The 12,732-nt window shown below is 29.2% G+C and overlaps 1 protein-coding gene across 2 annotated transcripts; it reads left to right on the forward strand.

The window, feature by feature from the left end:
• Nucleotides 1-7,144: 7,144 nt before the first annotated feature.
• Nucleotides 7,145-12,386, forward strand: LOC141671820 (putative transcription factor KAN2). Of its 2 annotated transcripts, none has more exons than XM_074478190.1 (6): nucleotides 7,145-8,420; nucleotides 8,518-8,594; nucleotides 9,580-9,625; nucleotides 9,744-9,909; nucleotides 11,035-11,101; nucleotides 11,859-12,386. In XM_074478190.1, exons 1-6 carry the CDS (start codon nucleotides 7,595-7,597, stop codon nucleotides 12,003-12,005), a joined length of 1,329 nt encoding a protein of 442 aa, XP_074334291.1. In that variant the 5' UTR covers nucleotides 7,145-7,594; the 3' UTR covers nucleotides 12,006-12,386. The 2 variants fall into 2 exon arrangements, with proteins under 2 accessions (XP_074334291.1, XP_074334290.1); XM_074478189.1 differs by having other exon boundaries at nucleotides 7,147-8,420; nucleotides 11,856-12,386.
• The last annotated feature ends 346 nt before the right edge of the window (nucleotides 12,387-12,732 follow it).

Raw genomic sequence — 12,732 nt, forward strand, 5'->3', positions numbered from 1 at the left:
TTACCAAAAACATTATTATTTTAAACTTTTTGCATCAAAATATATACATATCAAAAAAATTACCAAACAGTCATCTGATTTTTCCAACAGCACTTTTTTTAACAGTACTTTTTGTAACAGCACAACAATTTTTAACAGCAATTTTTAACAGCAATCCCAAACAGAGCCGTGTGTTTGGTATTGCTGTTGCTGCAGCTTTTCGTTAAAAAGTAGTTAAAAAACTGTTTGGTAAAATTTAAAAACTGTTTTTCGAAAAAATGTTTTTGGCTTAAAAACTGCCGTTAGAGAAAGCAAGTGCCCCATGTTTTTAGAAAAAGCTGTTTTTGCTTTTGCGGGAAGCACATGCCGATTTCACCATCAAACCTTACCAAAAGTATTATTATTTTAAACTTTTTGCATCAAAATATATACATATCAAAAAAATTACCAAACAGTCATCTGATTTTTACAACAACACTTATTTTAACAGCACTTTTTCTAACAGCAGAGTAATTTTTAACAGTAATCCCAAACAGATCCGAAGTGTTTGTGTGTCCCCATACATATGTTAAATATAAAAGTTAATAAATTTAAATTATCTTAATTAGTATAATTTTTGTGCATTCAGAAGGTATATTATTATTAAAATATATAATAATTAATTAAAATAAGTTAAATATAAATATTTATTGTGAGTACACGTAAGAAAAATCGTAAAATTAAAAGTTTGGGAGAAATGTGAATTTTATATTAAGGATTTACGTTGAACCAAATAAAGGACGGACAACATAGGTATTTGAAACAAAAAACTTCATGGCATCATTAATTAACGCCGTGTTAGGTTACTATTAAATCGAGTTATATGGGATAAATGTCAACCATATCTCAGTAATGTAAATCTGCATGTTTTGTGGAATTTTCAAGAGCAAGAAATGTGGGTCGGAAGCATCGTAAGTACTGGTCAGCCGATTAAAGAAGTCATTGTCTCGGTTTCCAAACAAGCTAGTGATGCGGGAAGGTCAAGAGGAATCTTAGGAGTAATTTTTTTAAAAAAAATATTCCAAACAAAGTGTTGGTTAAACTTAAAAATTTGATTGAATTAAGGTAATAAGGTGATGTTTCTCAATTGACCTATTGGGAAAAAAAAGTTTCCAAACAATTTAAAAGCATCTCCAATCACAAAACCCTAACTAAAAATTATTAATATATATCATAAATAAAAAATATAGAAATTATGTTAAAAAAATCATCTTTAATGGTACATTCGCCTTATTTATAAATACTAGTTTATAACCCGTGCTTTGCACACGGGTATTTCACAAATTATTTAATAAAATAAATAAATAAATTTATAATTAAAATTGAATAATATAATTATGAAAGATTAAGTTATTTATATAATAAGTGTATTGCATCTACATATTATGATAAATTTATTTAAGAACTAATTTCGTTACATAAGTTATTTTTATGTTATATATTTTATGAGATTATTTCTATAAATAGATCTTTAAAATTTAAAGTTTACTTCAAATTTGTATTTAAAACTTAGCATAAGTAACACAATTCATATTTATAATTGTATTGCAAAGTTTTTAAAATTAAAACGGGTCATAATAAATATATGGATATTTTATAAACCTAATATGGATACCAAATCTAAAAATGGATAGTCCATTGGGTCAAATTAAAATTAAAAATTATATCCGAGCCAAAATATGGATACCAAATCTTAAGAAAGGGTTATCCATCAATTTATAATATATAGATAACCAACCTTTTGGTGTTGGCTATATTTGTTGAACCATTACGAACCAGTAAAAAATTTGTAAAAACAAATTTACTCATTTATTATCATATTGAAGTAAATATTTTATTTATAACAATATAAAATTTTAATAATATATTATTTTTAAAATATAGCTCATCAATATAGGCAATATCATGCCCTACATGTTCAACAAATTTTAGTGCATGATTTAATTTAGCCAACTAATTATAGGTAATACATTGAAGATGCTCTAACAATGCCTGTATAGATACAAATCACTTAATTTGTTGCCAATCATCAATCTTTTGGCCATACAATGCAACATTTCATCATAATCAGAATTATTTTCAAAAAGATCGTGGTTCTTACTAGCATTCAAAAGGAGTGCTATACAAATACCCCCTCCGTTTTTTTATTTGTTTAACTTAACTTTTAAATATATCAAAATTTGATCGAAATTTATTAATATTTTATAATTTAATTAAATAAAAAATTGTATCATTATAAAATATATTTAATATACTTTAAAATATAATTTTTAGTTTTTTAAATTAATATAAGAATAATTCTTGATTTTTGTTTAAAAAATATTCAATTTAACCGATAAAAATAAAAATTTGACAACTAAAAAGAAATCCGAAGAAATACATTAGTATTAATTATTCAAAAAAATTAGGGAGATGATCCCATATTCCCTTGCAGGAGACAAGTATTATGAAACTGTTAATTTTGTTTTACTTAGTTAAAAAAGTTCATTTGAATGGAAAAGGCCGTTCTGCCCCAATTTTCGTCTAAATTAGATTGTTTCAAATTTTGTTCTGACATTAACCTACATGCTCTAGTCACTGGCGGATCCAACTTTTAATATAAGGAGGTAGGGAATTTTTTTTAACGAGTTTGAACGGAGCATTCGACATATTCTATTCGAGTTTGGCTCGAATAGGCTCGAACTCGACTAAAAAAAATGAAAAAGACGATTTTATATATTGGATTATTATGAATATTTTGGGCTGAAAATCCTCTCTTAATTGTTGCATTTGCAACCGTTAAAATTATAGACAATTTTACCAACATATAAATCCAAGATATTCAACATCTTTTTATTTTTCAACCATCTTTTAAGCGAGATAGGAATACCCTCCACATTTTGAAAATCAGTTTTGATTCTCATGTCAACTGTATAATTAGAAAGCTGACCTTTAAGTGATAAGAAGACGGATTTGATCAATTCTGAAGTATATAATATTTTACCAGTTCCGAACTAATTTTATTTTATCAAAAACTGATAAAAAATAATGTGGATTAGCGCATGATAGACATGAATGAAATTAACTTCATATTAACTCTATCAAAATCAAAACTAACAGTATTAAAGGGGTTTAACTAAAAATGTTCGTTCAATATTTATTTCTATCCTTTTTTCATCTAATCCTAATTTATATTTTAATTTGTAACTCATAATTTTTTAACACAAAGAAAGTATAACTTCCATTTATAATTTTTTACCCCAATGAAATTTTTTAAGTAGGGGCAATATTTTTTTACAAAAATTAAGGGGGTTATTTTTAATTTTTAAATAATTTGAATACAAATATATAAATGAACTACAAATTTAAAGGGGTCATGACCCCTGGCCTCCTAGAAGATACGCCTCATGCTCTAGCGACACCAGAATGGTAAAAATTTAGGTCCCTTTTATATAATGCAATTTTTAAAATATTTGGAAATTAGTTAAAAAAGAAGAAGAAAAGAACTAACAAGAATTATGCAATTCAATTAATAGAAAAACCCTATAAAATAAAATTCTTTGTTTAATAGTTGATCTATATTTTCATCCTATTTTCTTTTTCCTTGCCCTTTAATTAAATATCTCTCTTTATTTATTACTGTAACCATTCAAGCATTTTTCGTTAGATATTAACTATTTATTATTATGGAAAATAGACTTTTTTACCACTATATTGTGTGCATTAGAAATTTACCACTCAACATTCAATAGTTAAAAACTTCATTAACATTATATTTGTTTTAGTTTTCAGTCATTCCGTTAATTATTTCGTTAAATAATATTGATGTAGACGTCAATTTTATATAAATCGATAATGTGGCATAATTTAAAAAAATATTTTATTAGAATTTTATCACTGAACTCTATATAATGTTACAAAGATATCATCAATATATTTTTCATCATAAATTATATTAATTTATTCATAAATTAATTAATTCATTATTGACCGATTTATTATTTTGTTAAAAATAGTTGTTTAAAATCTATCAAGTTAAATGAAATTATTTTTAGGATAATTTAAACAATTTTATATTATCCTATTAGAATGAAGAGAAGTTATTAAAATACTACTGTTTCTAAGTTTTTTATTTAAGATTTTATTATATTTTAGAAAATATTTGCAATAATATGATACAACCAAAATTAACTAGATATATAACTAGTTGTATCGAGATTTTTGTTTAAATTCAAATTTGAATTTGGTTGCAATCAAGATTGCATCTAATTAATTGCATAAAATTGTGGAAAACTTATTTTTGTAATTTTTTTTTATAAAAAGTATTTTTATAATTTTTATTAAAAAATTATTTTTTTATAAATAAATGATATGATTCAAATTATTGCTTAATTAATATCCAAATATTGGATTAACAATGATATTAAATCAAGAATAAATATGAAAAATTTACAATATTAATACAAAATTAGAAGAAAGTATTTTGTTATTTTTGGTGATATCTTTATAACACAGGTTTTTAGTGAGAAAATTCTACTAAAATATTTTTCAATTAAACCTCATAATCGATTTATTCAAAGTTCACATCCACATCACCATTATTTAACGGAATGACTAAAAACTAAAATAAATATAACATTAATGATAATAATTAATTGTTTGAATGTTGAGTGATAAATTTATAATGAACAAAATAGTTGAGTGGTAACAAAAATTACTTTCTCTTATTATTAGAGTTATTTTCTATTTAGGACTAAATAAGGTGTACACTCCTACGACCAAATATTAATCATCAGATTTATTTAAGATAGATAATATAATTTTAAAGGGAAAATAAATAATAGATGTGTCAATTATAATTAAATTTATTGGTTTTATTAATCATATTAAACAAAGTGAAACGAGGAGCTTATAATGGGCCAGATCCAGTTGTCTACATTCCTAACCGGGTCACAATCTTAATCTTGATGGGCTTTCATGCTTCATTAATGTTGATATTGGTTTCATCTTTTTGACTTCAACTTTAATGGACAAGAGGTGGTGGGGACATGATAAATGGAGCAAATTATCAAAATACCATTAACAATTGAGTGGGAAACTAGGAAATTGAGTGTATATCAATTTCATAATTAATTTCGAAGGTCACATATATCAATGGACAGATAGTCTTTCACACAAATGACACTCATTTCTTTATTATCAGCTAATTATAAATTCAATCTACAACTTTCACTTTCGACCTTTTTTTATATTTAGCTTTTCATTATACACCTAGCTTTGTACAACAACTTTGGGACTCTGCAGTAGTACCCTTGAAATAATAGATCACTAAATGTAAAAGGTCTTACAAAGACTAACTTTTGGAAATTTATCATTATGTCATAATTCATATACACCAGTACATTCTAGGATGATTTCCCCTCAGCTTTGTTTTGTTTATTATAAGTACCTAGAGGTCTATTAAAATCCTCCGGGCTTGAATGAAATTCAAACATTTATATTTTCCTTAATGTATAATTTTTATAAATAAAGATTAATGATAGAAAATCCCATGCACACCCTTAACCACCCCACACATAAACCGGAACCTTTTCTCCTAAATATGAATTCATAGCTGTCCATTTAATTAATAAGATTTCATGTTGGCCTAAAAAACAATGTTATTAATGAACAAATATAAGATTTTCTTTATGTGTAATAATTGATAGTGGTTTTAAGTTTGGATATAATAATTAAATCTAAATAATATATTTTCCATATTTAACAATTTTTTTTATTAAAAAACCAAAAATGTAAATATTTAAATGTATATATACCTTCCTAAAAAAATGTACAAGTAGAAGAGCTTAGAAGTCATCCAAGCATGCGGGGAAGTCGTATGTAGAAGTTGAGATAGGTAATGCTATATTCATCGAGCTCAACAATTGTCAGTATATATGTTTTGTTTATATTTTTTATTTGCAAGTAAGATCCGTGAATTTATTGCACATAGAGACAATTTTTGTTAATCAACTCTAGTTACTAATTTCTAGTGTATGTTATAGGTATACATCAATCATTTTTTTTAATACTAAGGTATATAAATGACTAAAACTTTTGAGCAATATTTCAAAAATAATATGATATCAAGTTTTATAGTTTAACATAAATGATGGTAAAATTATTCCCATTTAAATATCTAATAGTTGGTCAATATATTGATTTCAAAAGATTAAAATATTTAGTTTATAATATTAGTTTGTTTTCTGAAAATATATAAGCAGACCTTTTAAGAGGAAGAGGAAGAAAAAAGGTCCTTCCTCCTAGTAACCGTAAACTATATTTCATTAGATTAATTTCGAAGGTACAAAAAATGAGGATATGTAAACCAAAGATTAGAATATAAATTTGTTAGTTTTCAAGATGGACAAGTTTGTATACATTTCAAGATTTAAGTTTTTACTTATGAAATATTCTACAAGTAGGGTGAAAATGGACAAAATCCATATTACTAAGTTTGAAAAATCATTTACATTTCCCATGAAAAATGGGAAAAAAATAACAAAAATTACAAAAAGGATGGTCTGAGTCTGAGTACTAGCTAGAGTTGTTTTGACTTTCTGTCTGTAAAGGTAAAAGCTAGAAGCAGATAAGTACTTTATGAGGGTATTGTACTGTTTCACTACAATTAAAGACAAAGCATTTACCAGAGAATAAGTGTAAAAGAAGACATTAATATATACATACATTTTCTTCTCACGTAGTAGTAATTGCAGTCTAATAACGAGTAGAACGAGGGAGTATGATTAGGTAATTATCAAAGCAAAGCCCTAGGATTTGATTTGAGTGTAGTTGATTTAGGGTTTCGGGAAATGGGTAAGAAACAAACAAAGAAACCCATTAATTTTTTGCACTTAATTTATTAAGTGTAGTGGAGTGTTTGGTTTAAAAGGTGAGTATGAGTTGTTGAGGGTGAAAATGAAGACGTTAAAAGCTTACACTAAAATTTCCTTTCCTTTCTTAAAAGAAAACCACCCAAACAGAGAAAAGAAATATTAGAAAGGAAATAATAACTCTCTAAAAAACCTTGGTATTATTTTTCAACTTTTCCATTTTCTATATCTTATTTTATCTCCTTTTCTTTTTTTTCCTAATCCTACCCCCACGTCCACAAAACAAGTCATCTCTCTCCTCACTATATCTCTCTCTCTAGAGAGAAGTGTCATTTTCCCCCATATACTTCTTCTTACAAAAGAAACAAGCATTCATTTCATACCTAGCTTAGCTTGTCATTTATTCTTCCTCTTCTCTTTCCTCTCCCAAAACTTCTGCAACTACTCCACTCCTCTAGTTTTTCATCATCAATGAAAATGAACCCCGTTTCAGTCAAGTAAAAATCATCTACATATCTTCCTCATCTGAACTTGTACCAAGGATTGATCATACTTTAGAAATCTCCTACCAACATTCTTTAAGATCGTTCAACAGTGCTTTTGCTTCTTCCAAACAAGAAGAAAATTAAGAAAGGAGAGAGTTTTGTTGGAGGAGTAAAAGAGAGAAGTTTTACAAGGATCAAGAAGCTCAAGGCTTTGTTTGTGTGGGTGATAAAAAGAGAAAGATGGAGCTATTTCCAGCACAACCAGACTTGTCTTTGCAAATCAGCCTGCCAAACAGCAACAAAAGTACATCAGGAGGAGGTGCAGGTGGAGGATGGAGAAGAACAAGGACAAGTGAAGAAGATAAAGATAGCATGGATTTGGGGTTTTGGAAAAGAGCTTTAGACAACTCTAAAACCAACTCATCATCACCTCTCTTTAATTCTTCAGTGTTTTCAAAACCCTCTACTGAAAACAACAACACTACTAGTACTAATTCTTGTTTTGATCTCTCTTTGTCAAATCCAAGCTCAGGCTCATACCAAAAGCCAGTCAATATCCCGTCATCAGGCCACCAAAACTTTCGTAATCTCCTCCAGAACAACAACAATCATAATCTTCTTCACTACTCCACTTTTAATCAACAAAATTATCAACAGGCCCACCATAATAATACTCCTGTTCTTCACAACAATCACCACCATTTGTACAATCAAAATAATCAATATCAAGGAGGGAGAGGATTAAGCTCAGATGAACTTATGGGTTACTTAAAACCCATAAGAGGAATTCCAGTCTACCAACAACAAAACTCTCCTACTACAACCCCTTACCTAAATTTCCCATTTGTTCAACAGCCTTGTTCTCTTGATTCAACCTCCATTTCATCAACTTCCCCTACTACTCCAAACCCTAATGACACCTTCCAGTCTCAGGTAGGCTTCATGAGATCAAGATTTCTTTCGAGATTTCCGGCTAAACGTAGCATGAGAGCCCCCAGGATGAGATGGACTACCACACTTCATGCTCGCTTTGTTCATGCTGTTGAGCTCCTTGGTGGCCATGAAAGTATGAAATATTTTTACTATCCTGTTACATATAAATTTTTATAATTTAATCAAAGACTTAAACTTTGACTTTTCCTTTGTGGGTTTAATAAATCCAGGAGCAACACCAAAGTCAGTTCTTGAACTCATGGATGTCAAAGATCTCACTTTGGCTCATGTTAAATCCCATTTACAGGTAATTTACTCTATCCTTCACTGCTTAAGCAGACATACATTATGTATGTACCTATGTATGTTAAAGATATGGTATTGAAGTAATGGAGCATTGATTTACAATAAGGCTCAACTTTCTTTAGCAAGTACTACCATAACTACTAGTACATTATAGATTCATAGGTAGTTGAAAATTTGGTACTCTTTATTTATACATTTTGACATTTTTAATACCGAGGTTGCGTTTTCAACCTTTTTTTTTACATTTTCAAATGTTAGTCTTCACATTTTTATTTTTAATATAGATTCATAGATCTGATGGTTCTGCAAGAAGCTACCACCTAGCTACTATTAGCATCAGCTTTTTGCTTGGGAGAATGATCCATATATCCATGGAGATGGAGAGAGAGAGAGAGAGAGAGATTAATTGATGAAAAATGTTTAAGTGAAAACAAGTAAGACAAATCCCAAAAAAATGAGAGAAAGTAGTCATACACAAACCCGGACAAGTTGAAAGTTCAAACACAGTCTACTTGTAGAAATCTAAACAATATTTTAAGTTTTGTAGTATTAGTAGTATGCTGTTTTAAAGGATATGTTGAGTGTATGTTTGTTTGCACGAGAGAGAAAGTAGTTGCAGATAAGAAAGTACAGAAAGAAAATCATTTCGCAATGATAGTGTCTCTATACCTGCAAATTTACAAGGCTTTCCCAAACCACAATCCCGGACCATGGTTAATACAGTAGTTGATCAGTGTGTATGTTTGTAATATGTATTTACATTATTAAATGTACATATTGTCATACATGCACTCATGTACACTCACATGCATTCGTGCCAAACACTGTAATTTCTTTTTATTACTGTATTACTTGCTAGATGCCATGTGCATGTATAGTACGGATGGCATCTTCCAATGTCTGTATTTCCATTTTTATTTTAAAATTAATTGGCATATTTCCGATGTTTAGATAACAATAACATGTTTTCATTATTTAATTTGCAGATGTATCGAACTGTGAAGACAACTGATAGAGCTGCAGCTTCTTCTGGTTAATCTCTTAAATTTTGAACTTCCCTAGGCAATAGTAGTAGCTAAAATATAGAAATTTTAGCCAGTACTACTATTAATTTACTAACCGGATATTCATTGGTATCTGTGAAAATCAGATTTATTTGAAAATGGGTCATCTGGTGATACTTCTGAGGATCTAATGTTTGACAATGTTCAAAACCCAAGAAGGTCTCAGGATGATGATTCATCTCAACAAGTAAAATCCAAAGCTCACCAGTTAGATAAGGATTATCAAGGCCTCTGGACTAACTCATCTTCAAGGTATAAAACATATTAATTAATCATCCACATTACATGCTAATTATTTTTTTAAATATGCCATCTGTCGGGTACTTTATTTCTAGCTAGGTTAGTGTTGAGTGTTAGATTTAATGATAAATATTAGTTTTAATTAATGGCTAGCAGTGTTTTGGATTTGGAATCATAATGATGGAGGAACAAAGATTTACTTATGAGGAAAAGGGTAAAGCAAGGGACTTGACCAACTCTCTTTTCACGGGTTATTGTAATCCCTTTTTCAATGCTAATATCAAGAAAGTAATCTTTTTTTCTACTTGGGGTCCTAGTTTATTATGCATATAAAACACCAGGTATAGTAAATTAGATAGTCGATCTTTAGTCCGATTTGATTAGTGCAATCTAATTAAAAGCAAGTGAATGATTATTGTCTTGCATATATTCTAGGTTATTGTCATGAATAAGTGTTATCCACAACCAACTAGAGAGTCACATCAAAATCAATTTATGACCAATTATTTTAGCCTTGTGTTTAGAGGCTAAAAAATTACTGCCCGATTGTAAATGTCGGTTGTTTTTTCCTCCGATCCTTATTGTACCGTCGGAAAAGGCCATGTGTTTCTTGTAGCTTATTCAAAAAGAATTTCCCCTTATATATATATATATGTAACATGTATATGTAAAGAGATCTGATTTAAGTAGCAATAAAAAGAGAGAAAGATCTCTTTTCCTCTGGATTTTGTGGGTTCAAAGAGTTTTTTTACAGTAATCATCACTCAAACAATACATGTCTATTGAAACTTAGTCTCAAAGTTAAGCCTTGTCATGGACCCCCCATTTTTTGAAATTACATACATGCACAGAAGCACAGCCCCTTTGAAACTTCTTTGAACACTGTGGCTGTCTTTATTTTTGTTAACTAATGGAATATCACATGGCCGGGTGGATTCACTTTAATCTTTCAATCACAACAAGATAATTATAGAAGAAAATTATATGAAACCCAAGATTGAATATGAAAGATTGCTTTATATCTCTGCTGAGTTGGTCACTTTGCCTTTCCTTTGTTTTTTTACTTGTTGATTTTGCCCCAAATAGTTCCTTCTGCATGGCCTTCACTGATAGAAATTATTCCCTCCTGGTTTGCAGTAGGGAAGCTTGGTTGCATGGGAAGCAAATGGATTGTGGAGATAACAACATTCTCTCTCAAAATCAGGTACCAATTTTACCAAATTACCCTCCTCATGTGTGAGTTAAAAGTTTAAATTTATACCCTTGATGTCCTTGTAAGAATATATATATATATAGCAGAGTTGTAAATTTGTGATTGATTGTAACATGTAAAGGAGAAAGGAGAGGGTAGAAAAAGACAAAGGCTTTTGAAAAGCTGGCAAGTCTTTCGTTTACATGCATTAAGGGTCAGCTACATTAAGCTTTTGAAACAAAAAATAAGAAATAAAGAGAATAGAATAATTTGATTTCAATAAAAAGAAGAGAATTAAGTTGAAGTACTTTAAGAGAGAAAGTTAAAGCTTACTGAGTTGATTATTCCTGATAATGTTTAACTGCTAAAGGAAGTGAAAAAAGAAGTGTCTTAAATTTAATAATGTTGGACAGATCGTATATGGTTGTTTGCATCTTCTTAATTAGCTAGGGAATAAACAACATATGGAAGATTGCATGCAGAAGAGACAGTAGCGTAATAGACTTTTATAATCATTGTACCTCTTGGTTTCTATTGCAAATTATTCTCTTCATGCATCGCACATTTTGAGAGTCACACACACATGCATTGTCCTTTTGGTTCTTATTATTTTATACACACAGATGTTATGTTGGAATATGTTGCAGTGATAAATGACCGGAAAATGGAATAAAGATGAACGTATTCACTTATCCCGCTCACATAGATAGCATAGGTGCAAAGAATGTAGTAATATATGACTAATTAGAATCTATTTTTTTCACAGAAGGGGATGGAGAAAAAGTCCTTAAGCAGCTATGAAAGAATATCAGAAGCAATGAGTTCAACAAATGCAGCAGAGACAAACAACACTCTATTATTCTGCCCAAAGAAGAAGCCTAATCTTGAGTTTACTCTAGGCAGGCCACTCTGTTAATAGAGTTGTTCTACTGATTTAAATATAAGCTTATATATATGTGATGTTACTCATTTCGAAATAATTACTACAAGTTCTTATGGGGAGATAGTGAAGAGAATCAGGTACCCCACTTGAGAAAGATTAGAGATTTGGGAAAAGGAAAAGAGGGGGAAAAGGAAAGAAAGAAAGGAGAGCTAAAGAAAGACAAGGAGACAAGAAAGACAGAAAAAAAAGCAAGAAAAAGTAGAATTTGATGGAGTTGGAACAAAAGCAGCATCATTGAATTGAATTCCTTCACAGTTGCAGTGATCAATCAACTTAAGCAAGTATTTGGAGTGGAATAGTATTTTGTATCAACTAATCTTTTTCCTAAGTAAATGTGATTAATTTTTGTATGTTTTTTTCCTGTCTTAAGAGAGAGGGAAAGAGGCCTCTAATCTGAAGCATTTTGATACACAATATGTTAACTATAGATGATGTGATTTTCGGAAACTACAATGGAGCATTTTTAATATTGGAGGTATTATTAAGGTTGTAAGATAAATTAACACTTCACAAATAATAGATTGATGAAAGATATAAATTTTTTTAAAACTATATTTATAATTTATAATTAATACCCAGATACATGTATTTTATCAACAAATGTTGCATCTTGCATGTCTCTGCATACTTGCATAGTCCTGAAGATATATGGATGGATATGTTTGGAACTTGGCTCTTTAGTTCTTTTGGTTGTATACTG

The sequence above is a fragment of the Apium graveolens genome, chromosome 7 (assembly GCF_009905375.1).
Source record: "Apium graveolens cultivar Ventura chromosome 7, ASM990537v1, whole genome shotgun sequence".
Lineage (NCBI taxonomy): Eukaryota > Viridiplantae > Streptophyta > Magnoliopsida > Apiales > Apiaceae > Apium > Apium graveolens.